The following is a 22193-nucleotide window of genomic DNA, read 5'->3' as shown; positions in this document are numbered from 1 at the left end:
CATGTGTATATGTATGTATAAATAAAAATACATAAATAAATAAATAAAAAATAAATAAATATTGAAGTGATAACCGTGGTAACACTATGAGATGTACTTATTACCACCATGCTATTGTACTATTCCAGATGATATTAAATGTTACATAATACGTCCTTGAGATATATGTATAGTATATATCAGGTGCCTCAAAGAGAGCTCAGGTTCTCAACTGGCTCAGCCATGTTAATATTGTTATTATTATCCACTCTGTATCTGTGTTTTTCTGGCAAAATCAAATATTTCAATTTCAACTGGAGTCCCACTGGCCACCCACCATCCTACCAACCACCATCCTGCCACCCACCCTCCTACCAACCACCATCCTGCCACCCACCATCCTGCCACCCACCCTCCTACCACCCACCATCCTGCCTCCCTCCTTCCAACCAACCACTCTCCTATTGATATTGAAACAGTTTATGTATCCAGAAAAATACAGACACAAAGTGAACAATAACAACAACACTGACATGGGTGAGCCTGAACCCTCTCAGTGGCTCCTGTTATATACTGTACATTTATCTCAAGGAATTATTATATAACATTTAGTATCATCTGGATCACTACATGTTACAGGGTGTTGGTAAATACCAGGATACGTATTATCACGTTTATCACAATTTTTTTTTTACATTTAAATAATGAATATATATATATATATATATATATATATATATATATATATATATATATATATATATATATATATATATATATATATATATATATATATATATATATATACACTTACTTACAACATAGTGCAGCTCATATACAGTATTATGATAAGTGGGTGGAGGCGATATAAGACGGGCTGTGTTAAGGTGAAACAAAAGACAAACGCAGTCAGAATCATGTCGTGACGGCAAAATATATAATTATTGTAATGGTAATTTCTATCAAAGTGACAACATATGTTATAATGATTTCCAATGGTACAATAAAAGAAAAATGTGTTACAAAAATCTTAATATTTACACCCACTATCCTGCCACCCACCATCCTGCCACCCGCCACCCATCAACCTATCAACCCACCATCCTGCCACCCGTCATCCTGCCACCAGCCATCCTGCCACCTGCCATCCTGCCACCAGCCGTCCTGCAACCCACCATCCTGCCACCCGCCATCCTGCCACCCGTCATCCTGCCACCAGCCGTCCCTGCCACCCACCATCCTGCCACCCGTCATCCTGCCACCAGCCGTCCTGCCACCAGCCGTCCTGCAACCAGCCGTCCTGCAACCCACCATCCTGCAACCCACCATCCTGCAACCCACCATCCTGCCACCCGCCATCCTGCCACCCGCCATCCTGACACCCGCCATCCTGACACCCGCCATCCTGACACCCGCCATCCTGACACCCGTCATCCTGCCACCCATAACCCATCATCATCCTAGGGTTTGTTCTTCCGTCTCATGGCCTCCAGTCACGCCTCGCCCTTGTCTCTCCACGCCTTGTCATTGCCACCTGATGAAGCTGTTCTTCGTCATGCCTTCCACCACGCCCTGCCACCACGCCCTGCCACCAATACCAACCACCACGCCTACCACCACGCCATACCGCCACAACCCGCCACTACGCCCTGCCACCACACCTGCCACCAGGCCCCCTCACTCCTCTTCTCCCTCTTCTTACTCTTCATTTTCTCTCCTGCCTCCTCCTGCTATTCTTTCCCTTCTAATTTTTTCTTCCTCCTCCTTTTCATCTTCCTCTTCCTCCTCCTTAATTTCCTTCCCCTCCCCCTCCCTATCTTCGTTCCTTCCTTATCCTCAACTTCCTCATCCCCCTCCTCCTTTTCGTCCCCTTCCTCCCCATCTTCCTCTCCCTCCTCCTCTTACCGCAGTGTTGTCATAGCCTCCCTCCCTCCCTCCCTCATCCAACTTTACAGCTTCCGCCCAGAGAAATCTGGAGCACTTAGGCCCTGGCTATAAAACTAACGCCAGCACGAGCAAATCAACAGCGCCTGGCGTTCTTCTCCACTCGACAATTACACGCTTACGTTAACAACGCCAGACGAACGTTCGCTTACTTCCTAAACGCCTGCAGTGGGCATCAACGAACCCTAATGGAAATAAGCTGTGGTGACTTTGTTGGCCTATGCTTGTTTGTATACCTGCACTGTATATGCACACTGTTTCTATACCTGCACTGTCTATGTACACTGTATGCCTGCACTGTCTATGTACACTGTATGCCTGCACTGTCTATGTACACTGTATGCCTGCACTGTCTATCTATCTATCTATCTACACCTGCCCCAACTCGTCGTTCAAAATATTCCCAAACAAGGAAGTCAATTCTTAGCTCTTGCCTCGCTCACTATAGCTTCACATAGGAAAAGTTTCACAGCTAAGTCTGCAAAGTTCGTCTGCTAACAACACAATTCCCTATACTGGATCTGGACTTATTATTATAGAGCAAAAATAAAAGTACAGTACATAAATTAAGCGAATTCATCTGGACTAAACTAATACAAATGTGAAAAGATAATTAATCTGAGTGAATTAATCCGAGTTAAAGAATTAAAACCAAATATGAAAAATAAATAAACAGTAAATTTTATCCGAGTTAAACTTATAATGAAACGTGAACTCTATAAACTCAGTAAATTAATGTCGATTAAATTATAAGAAAAAACATATGAAAATAAATAAATACATTGAGTGAATTTATGAGAGTTAAAGACCTGTTGGGAGGTAGTATAAGACAGTGTTTATTGGAGATTAAATTAATGTGTTGAGGTAATACTTTTATCTTATCTGACGACCTTAGTCATGTTAATAATAATAATAATAATAATAATAATAATAATAATAATAATAATAATAATAATAATAATAAAAGGAGAATGTGTAATAATAATGGGGAAGATCAAAGTGGGAATGGAGTGTGGGAGGGGAATGTGGAAGGGGGGCGGAAGGGGGCAGGAGGGGCGTGGGGGAGGGGCGTGGGAGAGGAGCATGACAGGAGAGAGTGGGAGAGGAGTGTGGGAGGGGAAGAGGTGAAGGAGGGGAAGAGGTGAAGGAGGGCAAGAGGTGGAGGAGGGGAAGAGGTGGAGGAGGAACAGAGATCGTGGCATGAAAAATAAGGTTGCTTACGAGTAATTAATGCGATTATCATTATGCATTATGCAAATTACAGCTTTGTTTGAAAACACTAGAACACTCGGTTGGCGGACCAACTGAGCCGAAGAGAAGAGAAGATGTAGGTAGTGGAAAACGCAGGAACACGAATGTAAATATAACACAGACAGTTCGAACACGAGAGAACAAAACGAAAAAAAAAGAGAAAGGGAAAAAATATGAACAGAAAACGAAAAAGAAATACGAAGAAAAATAGAAATAAAAAGGGGGGTAAAAGTGGTTGAGAGGGCAGCAGCGAGAAGAGGGACTATTTGAATAGGCAGAGAATGGAAAGGGTCGATTGTCTTTTAACAAGTGGGAGGGATATTTGATAAAGATTGGTGAGAGGGGTAGAGGGAAGGAAGGAGTGGAGAGGGGGAGGGGGAGGATAAGAGGAGGACTAGTCTCCCTTATCCTTATTTCCCATCCGAACATATCTCCCCAGCCTATCCTTCCTCCAGCCTATCTCCTATCCTCCCTTCACTCTCCCTCTCCCATCATCCCTTCGCCTCCATCTGACCATCGCCCCTCCTTTCTCCTCCCTCTCCCATACACAACCCGGAAAACGACCACAAGATGTCTAGATACGAGAGTCGTTCAGGGGCCCGGGTGACCCTCCCTCCCGGCTGGTGGTCCAGAGTCCCAAAACACCAACACGTTTCATATTTTTACTCGCTAATTAGGGATTAAGAGAACTCACCTTGATTACAGGAGTCTCGGTGCAGTTTCGTGTCCATTTTGACCAGATAAAAGGAGTCGAGGGGTTCTGGTTCACTAAGGTTCATTGGATGAACATTTCATTCGTAAATTAGTATGAAACAACACATCTAACCTAACCTAGGAATGATAGTCGTCAAATGAAAGTATTTAACTAAGATAGTCTCTCATTGCGATTTCGTAGCCAGTTTGATGTGGTCGTCAGAGGGGGTGTACCGTTACCAGCCAACACAGTGATGACCTCAGCTCTTCTCGTCCACCAGAACCAAGTCACACACACACACACACACACAGTAAGATTATCTCCACAAATGGTAAGGCGAGACAACATCAAACTGGCCCCCTTGAAGCTACGTCACAAAGATAGATCCTCTTGAACACCTCTTCCTTTAACTTAACCCCGTGATTCATAGTGAGATGCCGCATTGATATGAAGCTAATTAATACAACACCAACAATAGCGCCTAAACTGCACTGAGACTCTACCACACTTAAATTCAATTACACATTACCAACTAGGAGAAAAAATCTTCTCAGGATTTTTTGGGGGAGGAATTGGACCAGTGAATCTTTTTTTTCTGTATTTGTTACCTTATTATATTTTTCGACTTAATTGAAGATAAATATATTTTGAAAGTAGTCATAGTGCAATTTCGACGCCATTTTGACTATGATCTTTGTGTTGTTGCGTGAGTGAGTGAGTCAGATATGATCTCTCAACCAAATTTAGGTTAGATTAACTTAAGCTAATCTAACAAGCTCTAACCTAATGCCTAAACTATTCTTACCTAATCTAATCAAACATAACTTAAACGAACCCAACACCAACCCAACTCAACCAAACCAAACGAAACCCAACCGAACTTAACTGAACTTAACTTACTCCTCAAGAAACATTAGGATGTTTACTTAACCATCAGGTAAAACATTGGGGTGACTAATCTTCAGCTGATCCATGAATATAAAACTATCCCCAATTTTTTTCCCCGGCTTGTCAACACTTCCCATAACCTCTGAGCTCACCTTCATATTTTTTCTCCTCCCACTCCCCCTACACCCTCGGCCTCACGCTCCCACAGGGCTTCCATTACCTGTCAATAGCTGATGTTGATGGCGCAACCTTTGTGACAAGAAAATTTGGCCTTACGTGTTGATAAAAGCGGGTCTTGTGATATCAGTCTTCATACACAGCTGAGGGGGGGAAGGAGGGAGGGAGGGAGGGAGGGAGGGAGGGAGGAGGAGAGAGACCCCACAATACAAAGGTCCACACCACCAATTACGTATTATGATTCTCCTTGCCGGAACATTGCGTGTCCTCAATACACAACCTTCTCCCTGGACTACTGGGAAGAGCATATTAAAGCCCTTGAATGTTCCCGCGTTTATAAACAGCATACGTGTGCGTGTTTGGGGGGCGGGCGGTGAGGTAATTTCATTTACTTACGTTGCCCAGGGTAATAGTGGTATGTATGTGGCGTGGCGGGGGGCAGAGGATCTGATTGTGTGTCCCGTTAATTAATGATATCATCCAGCCACCTCACACTCTCAGTAGTACCTCTCACCACCACCTCGCCCTCCTCCTCTACTCCCTGCTCCACTTCCATACTGTTGCCGCTGTATACTCCTCCACCAGCCTCCACCACCACCTTCCACCCGCAACCACCACCTCTAAGCTCGGGTCGTATTCTCAAACAATCTCAACCTACGAGTTTCCCCCACCTGGTGATGCGGGAACACGTCTGACTGACTCACACTCACTTGAGCTACGACAAGATAGTTCCCCAAAATGGCAACATCAAGAACTAGTTTTTTTTTATGTAATCCCTTGTCGGCACCCTTTATGGAGTAGAGTAAGACTGGTGTAAGAACGTAAATATACAAAAATAAATACACCTCATGAGAAGGCTCCGGGCAATAATGTAATATGAAAAAAGTCTAACTTGATCTAAAATTTCAGAGTCGAGACTTTTCCCTTATAAATTTAATCAACTGAAACTTATTCTAACAACTCCAAGTGCCTGAACCAATGCTGATCTTAAATAACTTACATCGGAGGCAAGTAAACATGTTGAGGAGTAACTTTATCAATGTGACGTCACGACACCCTTAGTAACCAACCACCAATCATCATTTAAGTGTTATGGTTGCTAGGGAAACTAAAAGCTGGGCGAAGTTTCGTCGATAGGCAGACTGACAATATCTCAGTCTTAACAGCTCTCTTACGATATAATACCCTGGAGAGAGACCCATAACCTCTAGGGGGCTAAAACTGTTACCAACTCTGAGAGAAAACTGCCATCTGTGTCCAATACAGTCAGTTAAATTACTCTCTTAAGATTTTCTGCTAAGATACAAGAGAAATGTAATTTAGAAACAAATGGACACTGATTAGGATGGAGGAGGTCTCCATCTCTCCCTATTATATGGTTTTAAGGGGCACGACGTGTGTTTTCCGCCCTAATAAACGTCCTCGAGAGACGAAACGTGTGTATTTCGTCTATGTTATGGCGTTATTCGTAAGGGCATATCATCAAGCCTCTCCCATCCTTCCAATTTTATCTCCCTCTCTTAACACCAGTGTGCCTCCCTCAGCACAGCCTATCATTTCCCCCTCCTACCATATATCTTCCTTTTTATTCCCTCCCCCTCTCTCCTAAATCCTTACCTGAACCCCCCCCTCCTCTTCCTCCTCCCCCCCCCACCAACCCCTATTCACCACTTCCTCTCTTTCCCATCACCACAACTACTACTACTGAGTTTATTGTGGCCTCCTCCTACGTCCCCCCTACTAATACTACGATTATTACTATTACTACTACTACTTTTGCTACTTCTACTGTCACTGTAGTTTCGTGTCAGGACTTGATCGAACTATTCAATTTAGGCAGAATTGTATTTCAACCTAGTCAACAAAGCTGCTAAATTAAACGACCATTGTTATATATATATATACTGTATGTACGCCGCCGCCGCCAGCAGATTATACACTGTCCTAATCTATTACCCAAGACACTGTGGTAAAGATAATACACACAAAGCCACAGATAAGACCTTAGATAAGCGGTGGGCGGAGACTATACTTGACACACAGTTATAACAGCCGAAGGTGAAGGGTTGACTGTGACGAGAAAATAACACAACCACACATCAGAACCTAACCTAACCTAATCTATCCCAGCTCAGCCCAGCCCAGCCCAGCCCAGCCCAGCCCATCCTAACCTAACCTAACCTAACCTAACCTAACCTAACCTAACCTCACCTCACCTCACCTCACCTGACCAAAAAACTTGCTTATTGCAACTAATGAATCAAAAATCGTTTAAAGACATCAACAGAATTACAAAACAGTTTCACCCTTACGACAAACGTTCACTTAACTATCAGGAGGCCGCCCCCAAAATAAATAGTCAGGGATATTTTAATAAAGAATTCTAGTCTACTTTATCCAGACGTGTGTGTGTGTGTGTTTTATGTCGGACGAGCCTGAGTACTAAGCCTTGAGGTCATGTGAGCGTTCTGATCTATAAGCCATCCACCAAACTACTGTAATAAGTCATAACTCTGAGATAAAACAAAACAAAAACAAAGTGAACCTAAAATTAATGCCATGTCAACAAAACTGATGACTATTGTAAAATATGAACAGACAGGGAATGGTTGGAGACATTGTTTATCTGAATTGTTTGTATTGTTTATTGTTTGTTATCTTCTGTGTTTTTCATAGTTGTTGTTTGTCTCGAGTTTTGACCACTGTGAGGAGGAGGAGGAGAGGAGAAGGGTGGATGGGTGGGTGGGAGATGGGTGTTGTCCATCAAACTTCCTGTATGTATGATAGCTGCTGTGACGGTCCCAGGCTATTATTATTATTACCACTGCTCATACTACAACTATGCTTTATTTATCACACACAGGATCTAGGGGAACCCCTTTATTCCAGACAGGACTCAGCGGGTGTTTTTTTATTCTAGGCAGGACCTGGAGGACCGTATATAGGTCCACCGTGTGGTTGATGGTGGGTCCTAAGTCAGCCTCGGGTCATTAGCTCTGTCGCCAGGGTTTTTGGTCTCAGCGGATTTGGGTCAAATACATAAAAAAGAGACAAGTTCTGCTGACGTGAAATTGAAGGTGGGTCTCTCTTGTCTGTCTGTCTGTTTTTCGGCGGTGGATGCTACAAGTCACTTAACACTATAGAACAAGATAGACCCTCCACCACAGAACTGCTTCCCAGAACTCACAACATTTAGAGCACTTTCTTACACTTGTTGAAAATGTGTTTGGAAACCTACAGACATATTGCTCGTATATCATCAATTACCATAGACTTGTAGATGATTACTTACATACTTTCTGTTTACGACCCTTAAAACAGATTATTTTGCCGTACTATGAAAACAGAGGCCAGAAATTTTAATATTGAAAAAAATCCATTGCATAAAATTTTGAAAAAAAAAATCAATGAATTTATCGATGTAACGTCACGGTTCACCTATAGCAACCGCCAATCAGTCAATTTCTATGAATCTTAAATGTAGTTTAGTTGATGTAATCAATTGACGAGGCCCCACACCTGCATGATACACCAGCTTGTGAACGAGTTACTCAGGTATGCCGTGTTCTCTGTGGCATCTGTTGAAATTTCTCATGTTCTGTGAAAATTTTTATACGAAGTGTTGTTGTGGTGACAGAGAAGAGTGGTCGGGGTGGGGGGCTACTGGGGAGGGGGGAAGGGGGTAGTTGTGAAGGTTGGGAGAGGGAAAGGGGGTATGAGATGAAGGCGTGGAGGAGAGGGGTAGGTGGGAAGGTAGGGTTGAAGGGGAGGAGAGGAGGTGGCTAAAGTTGGTTGTGGGGAGTAGGTGGGTGTAGGTGGGGGTAGAGGTGTAGGTCGGAGGAAGGTAGAGATGGTAGTGGTGGAGGGGGTCTATGTTAGGGGATGGGGAGCGGATAGGTGAGTTCTTGGGAGGAGGGGAAGGGTAGGGATTGTGGGGGGAGGTGAAGGTGTAACTCCCTAGATGAAAAAAACAACAATGTGGAGATGTAACCAAACCAGTCCTCCCTAAACCAGTCCTCGCTAAACCTGTCCACGCTAAACCTGTCCTCGCTAAACCAGTCCTCGCTAAACCTGTCCTCGCTAAACCTATTCTCATATTAACCCCTTTAGTACGATGACTTTACCTTTTGATTATGATAACACCGTATTCAGGGGATAAAGTCCTCGTACTCAAGTATTTATCATGCCGAGTCTAATTTAACGGACTGGTAAGCCTTCTGACGACCTGTGTTGGACGTATAATTATCCATGAAAGGCAGCGTCACTTCACTTAACAGGTCATACACAAATTACGTCATTTTCACCCCCTTCTCCAATAAAATATAGTTATCGGTCCAGTTGAATAATTTCTTGCTAAAAATTTACTTTATTAACTTGGTCAGGATAGGATAGGTTATTGTTCGTATCTTTAATCATCAAGTGAAATGAGCTGGAGTGCCTAATCTTCACGTGATCCCTTGAAGTGTAATTAAAACAGGATTTTCAGTCCAATCAGTCGCTGCCAACGTCGTTGCCATATGAGAAGCTTGTCAAATTGTTCCTGAAACGTGCCATATTGAGGGATATCAATTCTTTCATCACCTTCGTTCACATGGACGCGAAGGGGGCGTTGCCCTCTCCTGTCAAGATATACTACTCCCATCACGCCTGAAGTCCCAGCAGATGTGGAGGCATTATGGGTATGTGTTGTGCCACGGGCCCACCCACGCCACACTGCTTCTAACATAATCTGTGCGGCATACCATCCGCCTCGCTCACCCACCAGAGACACTTATCAATCACCTCATATGCAGCAGAGAGAGCGCCTTTTATCTCAATGACCACATCCGCTACAGGTCCCTTTGCAACCAAGTCATCCGCTACAGGTCCCTTCGCAACCAAGTCATCCACGAAATACACACTGCAAAGAAGTCTCACTACCCAACCAAGTTGCAACACCTGAAGCAGACCAATAACAGTCAGTGGTATGGTAAGCTTAAAGAACTCTGTGGACTAAACAATAAGACACACCTCCTCCCCTTCCTTAGCATCTCACTAATGTTGACGCAGCTGAGCAATCAAATAACCATTTCGCAACTATATGCCAGACGCTCCCCCGGCTTGACACAACCAGTCTCCCTGCTTACCTACCAGCCCCCTTTCCCACTCACTTAGTAGAAGAATCTGAAGTAGCAAAACGTCTGGACAAACTGAAGTTAAAGCGCTCCACCATCCCCATTGACTTACCAATGAAACTCTCCAAGTTCTCCTCCTCGGAACTAGCTAAACCCCTCTGCTCCAACATCAATGCTTCTCTCAGTCAAGCAAGATGCCCAGCTGACTGGAAGATTTATTATATGTCACCAGTGCCCAAGTCAACTAGTCCACAATCCTTAAATGAGTTACGACCCATTGCAATCACCCCAATACCCAGCTTAATCCGTGAAAGTTTCGTGTTTGACTGGGCTTATGCTGATACTGCAGGCGCCATAGATCCTCAACAATTTGGTAATATGAAAACTTCCTCCACCACTCACTGTCTTGTCAGCTTTCTCGACAACATATACAGCCATCTGGAAAAACGAAAAACGTCTGTGGCTGTCGCCTTCATTGACTTCACCAAAGCATTTGACCTTGTCGACCACAATTTAATCATCAACAAAGCTATCGACCTCGGGTTTCGAAGAAGTCTTATATCATGGCTTACAGACTTCCTTAGTGACCGACGATAAGCCGAACAATTCCGAGGGGTTGTCTCCAGTTTTCAGTCACTCACCTGTGGCGTCCCCCAAGGCACCAAGATGGGACCACTCTGCTTCCTTATGCTTATCAATGATGCCCAAAGAGAAACCTCTGCTCGCTGGAATTATGTCGACGACTCCACCATTGGGATCAGTGTCAACAACTCGGCTCCCGACTACACCGCCCTTCAGATTTATTGAACAGTCTCCAAAATTGGGCCACCAACAACCACGTCACCATCAACCTTACCACGACCATGGTTATGAACATCAACCTCTCCGACGTTGTCCCACCCCCTTCCATTACTTTAGGCCCCAACACACTCCAGGTTGTAGACTCCACTAAGCTCATCGGCGTCACCACAAACAACAAACTAAAATGGAAAACACACATCAATACAATTGTCAAATCCTCCAGTTCCCGTCTCTACCTCCTCTGCCAACTCAAGTCCCTCGGAGTTCCTGCCCCCGAGCTCCTCAGTGTTTACTCAACATTCATACTTCCCAAGCTCACCTATGCCTCCCCTACCTGGTCTTTCTCCCAAAATGCCACACAACGTAAGCACCTGGAAAAAGTGCAATAGAGGGCGTGCAAGATTATTTTTTCCCCCTCCTACCCCACATCAAGAAGGGCTCAACACACTGACCCTCTTCGGCTCTCTCTGACCATCACCACGACCTCATCTGCAAATCTGGTGGGAAGCTTCTGCACCATCCTCAATGCCGGCTCCTATTACCACCCGAGATCCCTCGGCCGAGAATTGTTGTTCGACACCACAACCGCATCCAGCCCATATGAGCACGTACTGATCGTACTGATCGTACTGATCGCTATAAGAACAGCCCAGTCCCATCCATTGTAAAAATCATAACTTGTAATCACCCAGTGTATTCACTCCCAGTCAATCTTACCTTTTTGCACTATCACTATGTTGAAATGCCCTGTAGTATGACCTCCCCACCTACAGTAGTTATTATATATAATATTTGTATCACTTATGTTACTTGTATATTATTTGCAAATCAAGAGACTCATTCCCCAATTGTGCACCTGTATATTTTCAGCCTTCCGGCTGCCATACTCTTTCAATAAACCGTTAATTATTATTATTATTATTATTATTATTATTATTATTATTATTATTATTATTATTATTATTATTATTATTATTATTATTATTACAGACACACACACACACCAACTATGCTTTATATAATCCTTTGGTTCACTGTCAACCAAGTGCACATCTTAACTAACCAACTCAATTAAACTATCCACCTCGGTCTTATCTTCCTTATTCTTTAGCTGATAAAAATCCCCACTTCTTACAACTTTCTTGCCTGTCGCTCCTGAATAAGTGTTAATTTTATATCCCAGTTGATTATATCGACTTTGCTCTGTCATTTTGTGGCGTCCTTAGCAACAGCGAAAAGTCATGGGAGTTGATTGGTTGCTGACTGATGTGTCCTTTGCAACCGCGAGAAGTCATGGGAGTTGATTGGTTGCTGGTTGTGGCGTCCTGAGCAACCGTCAAAAGTCATGGGAGTTGATTGGTTGCTGGTTGTGGCGTCCTGAGCAACCGTCAAAAGTCATGGGAGTTGATTGGTTGCTGACTGATGTGTCCTTTGCAACCGCGAGAAGTCATGGGAGTTGATTGGTTGCTGGTTGTGGCGTCCTGAGCAACCGTCAAAAGTCATGGGAGTTGATTGGTTGCTGGTTGTGGCGTCTGAGCAACCGTCAAAAGTCATGGGAGTTGATTGGTTGCTGGTTGTGGCGTCCTGAGCAACCGTCAAAAGTCATGGGAGTTGATTGGTTGCTGACTGTGTGTGCAACCGTCATGGGAGTTGATTGGTTGCTGGTTGTGGCGTCCTGAGCAACCGTCAAAAGTCATGGGAGTTGATTGGTTGCTGACTGATGTCCTTTGCAACTGCGAAGTCATGGGAGTTGATTGGTTGCTGGTTGTGGCGTCCTGAGCAACCGTCAAAAGTCATGAGAGTTGATTGGTTGCTGACTGTGGCGTTCTGAGCAACCGTCAATAGTCATGGGAGTTGATTGGTTGCTGGTTGTGGCGTCCTGAGCAACCGTCAAAAGTCATGGGAGTTGATTGGTTGCCGACTGTGGTGTCCTGAGCAACCGTCAAAAGTCATGGGAGTTGATTGGGTGCTGGTTGTGGCGTTCTGAGCAACCGTCAAAAGTCATGGGAGTTGATTGGTTGCTGGTTGTGGCGTCTTGAGCAACCGTCAAAAGTCATGGGAGTTGATTGGTTGCTGATTGCTAAACATGACAGGATTCACTTTGCAACCAATTAACTAGATCGAATTGTGACTGTTGCCAAGAGCGCCAAAACTGGACAAGAGCTCAGGTGATAGGTTATTTAACTTTAAAAAGAAATATCTGCAAACAAGACCATTTGTACTACTATTTCAACAACTCTACATTTTCATTTTCTCTTAAACTGGTAACTATAACATTTTTGACTCTACCTTTACCTTATATATGAACTATGATTTATTGTCTGTTCAAACAACAGCAGCAAGTCAATTCCTCCGAGATTCTCCATCCCTGAAAGACGTGGCAGAAGCAGGAGGAAGTGAGAGCCTCTCAGACTCTCCCTAACAACAGCAACAGCAGGTGGGAGTAAGAGCCACTCAGACTTTCCCTCACAACAGTAGCAGGAACCATCAGCAGGTGGGAGCAAGAGCCTCTCAGACTCCCTCTCACAACAGTAGCAGCAGCAAGTAGGAGTGAGAGCCTTTCAGACTCTCCCTAACAACAGTACCAGCAGCAAGTGGGAGTAAGAGCCCCTCAGACTCTCGCTCACAGCAGCAGCTGGTGGGAGTGAGAGCCTCTCAGACTCTCCCTCAACAGCAGCAGGTGGGAGTAAGAGCCCCTCAGACTCTCCCTCACAACAACAGCAGGTGGGAGTGAGAGCCCCTCAGACTCTCTCACAACAGCAGCAGGTGGGGTGAAAGCCCCTCAGACTCTCCCTCACAACAGGCAGGTGGGAGTGAGAGCCTCAGTCTCTCCTCACAACAGCAGCAGGTGGGAGTAAGAGCCCCTCAGACTCTCCCCCACAACAACAGCAGCAGGTAGGAGTGAGAGCCCTCAGACTCTCCCTCACAACAATAGCAGCAGCAGGTGGAGTAAGAGCCCTCAGACTCCTCCCTCAACAGCAGCAGGTGGAGTAGAGCCCCTCAGACTCCCTCTCACACAACAACAGCAGGGGGGAGGAGAGCCCCTCAGTCTCCCTCACAAACAGCAGCAGGTGGGAGTAAGAGCCTCCTCAGACTCTCCTCAACAGCAGCAGGTGGGAGTAAGAGCCCCTCAGACTCTCCCTCACAACAGCAGCAAGTGGGGAGTAAGAGCCCTCAGACTCTTCCTCACAACAACAGCAGGGGATTGAGAGCCCCTCAGACTCTCCCCCCAACAACAGCAGCAGGTGGAATAAGAGCCTCTCAGACTCTCCCCTCAACAGCAGCAGGTGGGAGTAGAGCCCTCAGACTCTCCCTCACAACAGCAGCAGGTGGGAGGAGAGCCTCAGACTTCAATCACAACAACAGCAGGTGGGAGTGAGACCCTCAGACTCTCCCTCACAACAGCAGCAGGTGGGAGAGCCCTCAGACTCTCCCTCACAACAACAGCAGGCAGGTGGGAGTGAGATCCCCTGCTCTCCCTCACAACAGCAGCAGGTGGGAGTAAGAGCCCTCACCTCCCTCACAACAACAGCAGCAGGTAGGAGTGAGAGCCCTCAGACTCTCCTCACAACAATAGCAGCAGCAGGTGAGACCCTCAGACTCCCTCACAACAACAGAGCAGCAGCAGGTGGGAGTGAGAGCCTCAGACTTCCTCAACAGCAGCAGCAGCAGGTGGGAGTAAGAGCCCCTCAGACTCTCCTCACAACAGTAGCAGCAGCAGGTGGGAGCAAGAGCCCCTCAGACTCTCCCTCACAACAACAGTAGCAGCAGCAGGTGGAGTGAGAGCCCTCAGACTCTCCCCAACAGCAGCAGGTGGGAGTAAGAGCCCCTCAGACTCTCACAACAGTAGCAGCAGCAGGTGGAGTAAGAGCCCTCAGACTCTCCTCACAACAGTAGCAGCAGCAGGGAGGAGAGCCCTCAGATCCCCCCTCACAGCAGCAGAGGTAGGAGTGAGAGGCCCCTCAGACTCTCCCCTCACAACAGTAGCAGCAGCAGGTGGGAGTAAGAGCCCTCAGACTCTCCTCACAACAGTAGCAGCAGCAGGTAGGAGTGAGAGCCCTCAGACTCTCCCCTCAACAGCAGCAGGTGGGAGTAAGAGCCCTCAGACTCTCTCCCCCAACAACAGCAGCAGGTGGGAGAAGAGCCCTCAGACTCTCCCTCACAACAGTAGCAGCAGCAGGTGGGAGTAAGAGCCCCTCAGACCTCACAACAGTAGCAGCAGCAGGTAGAGGAGGAGCCTCAGACCTCCCTCACAACAGTAGCAGCAGCAGGTGAGTAAGAGCCCTCAGACTCTCCCTCACAACAGTAGCAGCAGCAGGTGGGAGTGAGAGCCCCTCAGACTCTCCCTCACAACAGTAGCAGCAGCAGGTGGGAGAGAGCCCTCAGACTCTCTCACACAGTAGCAGCAGCAGGAGTAAGAGTCCCTCAGACTCTCCTCACAACAGTAGCAGCAGCAGGTGGGAGTAAGAGCCCCTCAGACTCTCCTCACAACAGTAGCAGCAGCAGGTGGGAGTAAGAGCCCCTCAGACTCTCCCTCACAACAACAGCAGCAGCAGGAGGAAGTAAGAGCCCCTTAGACTCTCCCCCCACAACAGCAGCAGCAGGAGAGAGGCGGAGGCTGGCGGCCACCACGCTGAAATGTTAATCAGCTCCGTGGACGGGTGGCTGGTGGTGGCTGGAGCTCAGACCAGGCGGAAAATGTCAACTTGCCGAGTCTCGTCTGACCCAAATTTGTCACGTTAAGTCTTGTTTGTTTGGGCTCGTTGTCTCTGGAGCGACGACATCCTGCTGAGTTATAGTGTTTGTTGAAGGATGAGAGATGGATATTGTGTTTGTTGAAGGGTGAGAGATGGATATTGTGTTTGTTGAAAGGTGAGAGATGGATATTGTGTTTGTTGAAAGGTGAGAGATGGATATTGTGTTTGTTGAAGGGTGAGAGACGGATATTGTGTTTGTTGTAGGATGAGATGGATATTATGTTTGTAAATGCAACGAGTCCTTGTATTTCTTAATGCTAAACTATTGGTTAGGTTAGGTTAGGTTGCTTAAAATGAGTTGTGTTAAGTAAAAATAAAATACAATAAAATAATATTTGAGGTTTGGCTGGTGGGTGGGGAGTAAAATGGAAATGTTTTTATGGTTAAAAAATAAAGTGGGTTCGTTGGACTCATTTTTTTCTCCGATAAAGAATTTTTTTTGATCAATGGTGAGTAAAATGGGAAGGCTTTTGTGGTTAGTTAACAATAATAAAAAAAATGTGGGATTGTTATTGCTTTCTGTGGGGGAGGAGGAGTTGTTTTTACTTGGTTTTATCTCCTTTGTTTCTGAGTCTCTCTCTCTCTCTCTCTCTCTCTCTCTCTCTCGTGTGTGTGTGAGAGAAAGGATTTTATTTGAGGACTTTTTTCTTCGGCTTGTTTTTTCTCGTATTGATTGAATGGTATTTTTATCTGTAATCTGTGTGTGTGTGTGTGTGTGTGTGTGTGTGTGTGTGTGTATTCGTTAATTTGCTTCTCTATTCAAATGATCTTTTGTTTCAGTGTTTATTTCCCTGAGAAAGTGTATGTCTGTTTATTTGTCTCTGTCTGTCTCTATCTCGCTCTCCCCCCAGATGTTTCGTCTATCTCAAGTATCACATTTGTTATTCCAGCAACAATGAAAATACCACCAGGCATCCCTCAAAGTCTCCCCTGTTTGTAGTGCTGTTGATGAAGCGTGTCACTCACTACATAACTCCCTGGGCCCGGGACAGACGCTCTCTGTTGGTCGTGTTGATGTAGCGCTTTGCCACACTCGTGCTCATGAGATATATCCTCAGCTGATTGGTCTAGGTGCTCCTTAAGGCAAGGCGATGTATAGCGTAAACACCAGAGAAGGGCCACCACGGGCGCATTCTGTGGGTCTGAACGTAAACATTGGATACAGGCCACTCAAGGGTGCGTTTTGTGAGTCGCGAAAGTAAACACTGAAGACAGGCCACCATTGCCAAATGAGGTTGGTGAAAATCGGCTAGATTGACCTGTAGAACCGGCTAGAAATCCGCTACAACAATATTACGCATGTATCCTAAACAATGTGCAAATGTTAAGTAAATATACAAATGTTAAGTACTCGCCACTTAGTTCAGCGAGAAAATTATGCCGGCCTCTTCTTCCTCTTCAGTCTTTATAGACATGGGTACTGAAGAAGAGCTTGACGATCTTCTGGTGCTTTTTATGTCGATGAACTGTATGCTACCATTGTACCTATTTGCTTTACCACTTGTTTTGGCAGTTCAATAATGGCAACATTTTCCAACTCTTCTGAGTCCACTTTTCACTGCAATAATAATCGTACAGACTGAACTTGTATTCAACCGATTTGTGAGCTTTGATTTAACAATATTTTGTATTGACACTCGCATTATCAACTCCAACTCCTAGTAACTTCTGTGGGTCCAGCTGTACATCCTGTAAAAGGTTCTTGATGGCATTTACTATAGATTACGATGTTCCATCTTCTAGTTCATTAAATCCAGGATACGTTGACACAATTTTCTTTAACTCCTTGCTGAAATAACGTACAATAACACCAAGCAACTTCACGAGTGCTATGTCAGTTGACTCATCAATCAAAATGCTGTACTGTCCATCACCAATATCTTTTCGTAGACTCTCAGTAAAGTGTGGTGCCGACACATTTACTATAATGTTTTGGCAATCGGCTTTATGCAATTTCACTGCATTACTGTCACTGAACTCCTTTTTGCAAGCTTCCGACACATGATCCCCACAGGTAAAAGTGCAGTAAGTTCAGCAATTAACATCGAGAGCAGTCCCTCGGCCTCACTTGTGGATTGTTGTCGTGTCATTAAATTTAGAGAGAGGTAGCTTTGCTTGCCTTGCACTAGAAAATAGATCTGATGATTTGACATGTTTTACTGAAACTACATGCCTTCTCAGATCACAAAGTTTTGCATTAATCTCGCATTTACAGAACAAGCAATATGCCTTAGTTTTATCTTTTTCTACAGGCTTAAGCTAGTCCTTTAACTCTGGAAATGCCTCCCAGCTTTTTGTGTATGCTTGACCGTAAGTTGGCCCCACGTAGGTTAATTAAAGCACTTCCACATAGAGTGACGTCTGGGAGGCTAACTGGCAGTGGCTGGGCCACGACATGGGCCGGGCGGCGGGAACCAAGGCGGACAGGTCCTGTACCTTTACGAAGTTCGAACGTGTAATGGACATGGTCAGCAGTGGGACGAGATTGGGTTGCTGATTACTCTGTATTCTATTTACTTTAAATTTATTTATTTTTTTCTAATTTCAGAGGGAGGACAGAATAGGTTTTAATTACTAATAATCATCTTGTATACGAAATCCGCTAGAACTTCCGCAAAATCTAGTGAAACGCACCAGAAAATCCGCTATCCGCGAAAGGTCTAAGCCATCCGCGTTTTGAAAGGACAACCCGCAAAATTTAGTGGATTTTCCGCTGTTGGCAACACTGCAGGCCACCAAGTGTTTATTTTAGGGCCGCGAAGGTAAACAGTGGCGATAAGCCACCAAGGGCGCATTTTATGGATCTCAGTAAACACTTCCATTAAGCTTTCATAAACACATTTTCCAAGTGATCATGAGCGTATTATGGAGGGCACTACATGCTCCTTTCGCAGGTCACTCCTTACTATAAGCTCAAAGTTCTTTTCGCTGGCCATTTGTTTTGCAGGTCACTACAGCCATATTTTGTGGCCATTACGAGGTTTATTTTGTAGGCTAAACCATTAACGGTTCGAATATGTTATTCTTTGTTTCACTGTCGTAAAATCACAATTTATCCATACCTTATTTTACGCCGCAGTGTTTTTACTCTTCCACGGTATAACAACAAAAAATATATATATACAACAAGTTTCATGTAGTTGAGTGAATGTGTTGAAGTAAATCACATGTTGGATAATGAAATAGGAAATTATTTGATTTTTTGCATTCCGAGATTATCTTGGCAGCTTCAGCATAAACACTACAACCATAGATCACTGCTCACTCCACCTGTCCACCATCACGGCCACCAACCCTTCATAACCCAACCACAAACCTCAACCACCCTCACGCCCACTCCAACCAAAAATCACAACTTACTCCGCTGAAAATCCATCCTCGTCCCCATCCATACACCCACGACCTCTCACTTCCTCGCTTCCTACCACACCCACGTGTTTCTTCATTGTCGCCACACTCAGGACCACTCACACACCCACACGCCCCTACCACCCACCGCACACGCCCTCACCCACCGCACACACGCCCTCACCCACAACACACGGCCCTCACCCACCACACGCACCCCCCTCACCCACCACACGCCCCTCACCCACCACACACGCCCTCATCCACCACACACGCCCTCATACACCCCACACGCCCTCACCAACCACACACGGCCCTCACCACTATACACGCCCCTCACCCACAACACGCCCCTCACCCACCACACGCGCCCCCACACCCACCACACGCGCCCCCTCACCCACCACACACGCCCCCTCACCCACCACACACGCCCCCATCCACCCCACACGCCCCTCACCACACACGGCCCTCACTCACTATACACGGCCCCTCACCCACCAAAGCCCCCCTCACCCACCACACGCCCTCCTCTACCCCACACAGCCCCTCACCCACCACACGCCCCTCACCCCACCACGGCCCTCACCCCACCACACACGCCCCCCACCCTCCCACTACACGCCCCTCACCCACCCACCACACGCCCCTCATCACCCCCACGCCCTCACCAACCCACACGGCCCCTACTCACTATACAGCCCCTCCCACCCACAAAGCCCCTACCCCAACAGCCCTCACCCACCTGCCCCTCATGCCCTCACCAACCACACACGGCCCCTCACTCACTATACACGCCCCTCACCCCAACCCCGCCCCCCTCACCCACAACCACGCCCCTCACCCACCACACGGCCCCTCACCCACCAAAGCCCCTCCACCCCACCACCGCCCCTTACCCACCACCACGCCCCTCATCCACCCCACGCCCCCTCACCAACACACAGCCCCTCACCCACAAGCCCCTCACCCCAACCCGCCCCCTCACCCAACCACACGCCCCCTCACCCACCACACACCCCTCACCACAAAGCCCCTCACCCCCACACGGCCCCTCACTCCCTACACGCCCTCACCCCACCACACGGCCCTCACCCCAACCCGGCCCTCCTCACTATACACGCCCCTCACACCCCACGCCCCTCACCCACCACACGCCCCTCACACAACACACGCCCCTCACCCACAACCACGCCCCCTCACCCCACCACGGCCCCTCACCCACCAAAGCCCCTCACCCACCACACACGCCCCCTTACCCACCACACACGCCTCATCTTCCCCCACACGCCCCCTCACCAACCACGGCCTTCACTCTTCCACGCCCCTCACCCACAACACGCCCCCTCACCCACAACACACACGCCCCTCATCCACCCCACACCCCCTCACCAACCACACACGCCCCTCACTCACTATACACGCCCCCTCACCCAACACCGCCCCTCACCCCAACCCGCCCTCACCCACAACACACGCCCCTCACCCACAGACACGCCCCTCACCCACCTTCCGTCATCCAACCTTCATAAAACCTCACTATAACACATTATAAACCATTCCCTCACTGAAACATACTTCAACACACTCTCCTTACATGACACTTAACTTGTATCTATATGATTAAAAAACACACACACACACACACAGAACAACAAAGGGCCGGCCGGCTATGCACCTGACTGCGAGATAACACAACACTACCCAGCAAGGCGAGGTACTATGACACCACCCCACACCACCCGGTGTCCCTATGACCACGTGAGGTCCTTCATATCAACATCCGAGGACGAGTTATTACACCACGTGAACACCACACCAACTGTAAACTATAATAATTTGTATGTTCAATTCATGCTCTTTCTTCTTTCAGCAATGAAAACATTTGTTAAACGACCCACCCACCCTATGTCTTTGTATGTAATAAGTAATTTTTGTCCAATGTATATTTTCAGCCTTCGGACTGCCGACTTTTTCAATAAACCGTTAATTATACACACACACATCTCTACCATAAACACACTTATTACCATATCATGAACGTGAGACCTAAGCCCTTATTGCGTTTTGTGAAAGGTCGTTATTACACGTATTCGCTCCATCTGGTAAAGGGCACGGGAGGCGGAAGACATAGCTCTTAAACCCCAAATTATCCTATTAAAAGTTAAGGGAAAGAAGGGGGTGGTGGGAGAGCAGGAAGGGGGGTAATATCAGAAACTTAATTGAACATTTTTGTAGTTAATGATTCTTTTATTCTGTCTGTCTACGTCTCTATCGGTCTGTCTCTCAAGCAGTCATAGATCACTAGTTCACGTCAACAGCCAATACTCTCTCTCTCTCTCTCTCTCTCTCTCTCTCTCTCTCTCTCTCTCTCTCTCTCTCTCACACCTCCTCCACACAGTAATAGTAGTCCTTCTCTGAGTTCAACTCTTGGGTGGCCCAGATCGAGGTGTCTGAGAGAGATGCATTGTCGAAGTTAGTCAATCAATCAATCAATCAATCAGTCAGTCATCAGTCAGTCAGTCAGTCAGTCAAGTCATCCATTCCATCAGTTGTTTTCTGTGTTGGTCTGTGGGTTAAGTCATAATCGAGGCAGGTGAAATCTTAATTTAAACTGGTGGTCCCGTAACTTGGGTGGCCCCTGCTAACCCAGAGCTCTCAAGAGAACGTACTAATTGTCTGTCTGTCTGCCCGTCTGTCTGTCTGTTTGGCTGTCTGTCTGTCTGGTTGTCTGTCTGTCTGTCTGTCTGTTTGGCTGCCTGTCTGTCTGTCTGTCTGGTTTGTCTGTCTGTCTGTCTGTCTGTCCATCTGTCTGTCTGTCCATCTGTCTGTTTGTCTGTCAGTCTGTTTGGCTGTCTGTCTGTCTGTCTGTCTGGCTGTCTGTATGTCTGTCTGGTTTTAGTGAATATTTCAAGGTCTTTAGTGTTATTCTTAGCTTAGAGACTCACTGTGGTTCTTGATGAAAACAATAATAAAAGATGTATAGTTTGTCTGTCTGTTTGTCTGTGGCTGTCTGTCTTGTCTGTCTGTATGTGACCTGTCTGTCTATGTCATGCATGTCTGTGCGTGTGTCTGTCTATCCGTCCTGTACTTGGTTGCTTGACTTTATGTTCTGTCTGTGTTTGTCTATTTATAGTGTCCTGTCTGTCTGTGTGATTGTCTTTTAATTTGTCTGTGTTTACATTCACAACATTCACAGATACAAAGACACCCACACACCCAACATTCACAATACAAAGA

At 46.4% G+C, this 22193-nt stretch overlaps 1 protein-coding gene across 1 annotated transcript in view; it reads left to right on the top strand.

The window, feature by feature from the left end:
• LOC121875681 (mucin-5B-like) overlaps window positions 1-15038 on the top strand; it is a 52133-nt gene extending 37095 nt beyond the window's left edge. Inside the window, exons 3-5 of the mRNA XM_042380301.1 lie at window positions 13431-13534; window positions 14130-14259; window positions 14509-15038. Of these exons, the coding sequence (XP_042236235.1) occupies window positions 13431-13534; window positions 14130-14259; window positions 14509-15038 (764 nt within the window). The remainder of the gene's footprint in view (window positions 1-13430; window positions 13535-14129; window positions 14260-14508) is intronic.
• The last annotated feature ends 7155 nt before the right edge of the window (window positions 15039-22193 follow it).

This window comes from Homarus americanus, unplaced genomic scaffold (genome assembly GCF_018991925.1).
Source record: "Homarus americanus isolate GMGI-L3 unplaced genomic scaffold, GMGI_Hamer_2.0 scaffold22250, whole genome shotgun sequence".
NCBI lineage: Eukaryota > Metazoa > Arthropoda > Malacostraca > Decapoda > Nephropidae > Homarus > Homarus americanus.
This window is presented reverse-complemented; position numbering and strand designations above follow the sequence as displayed.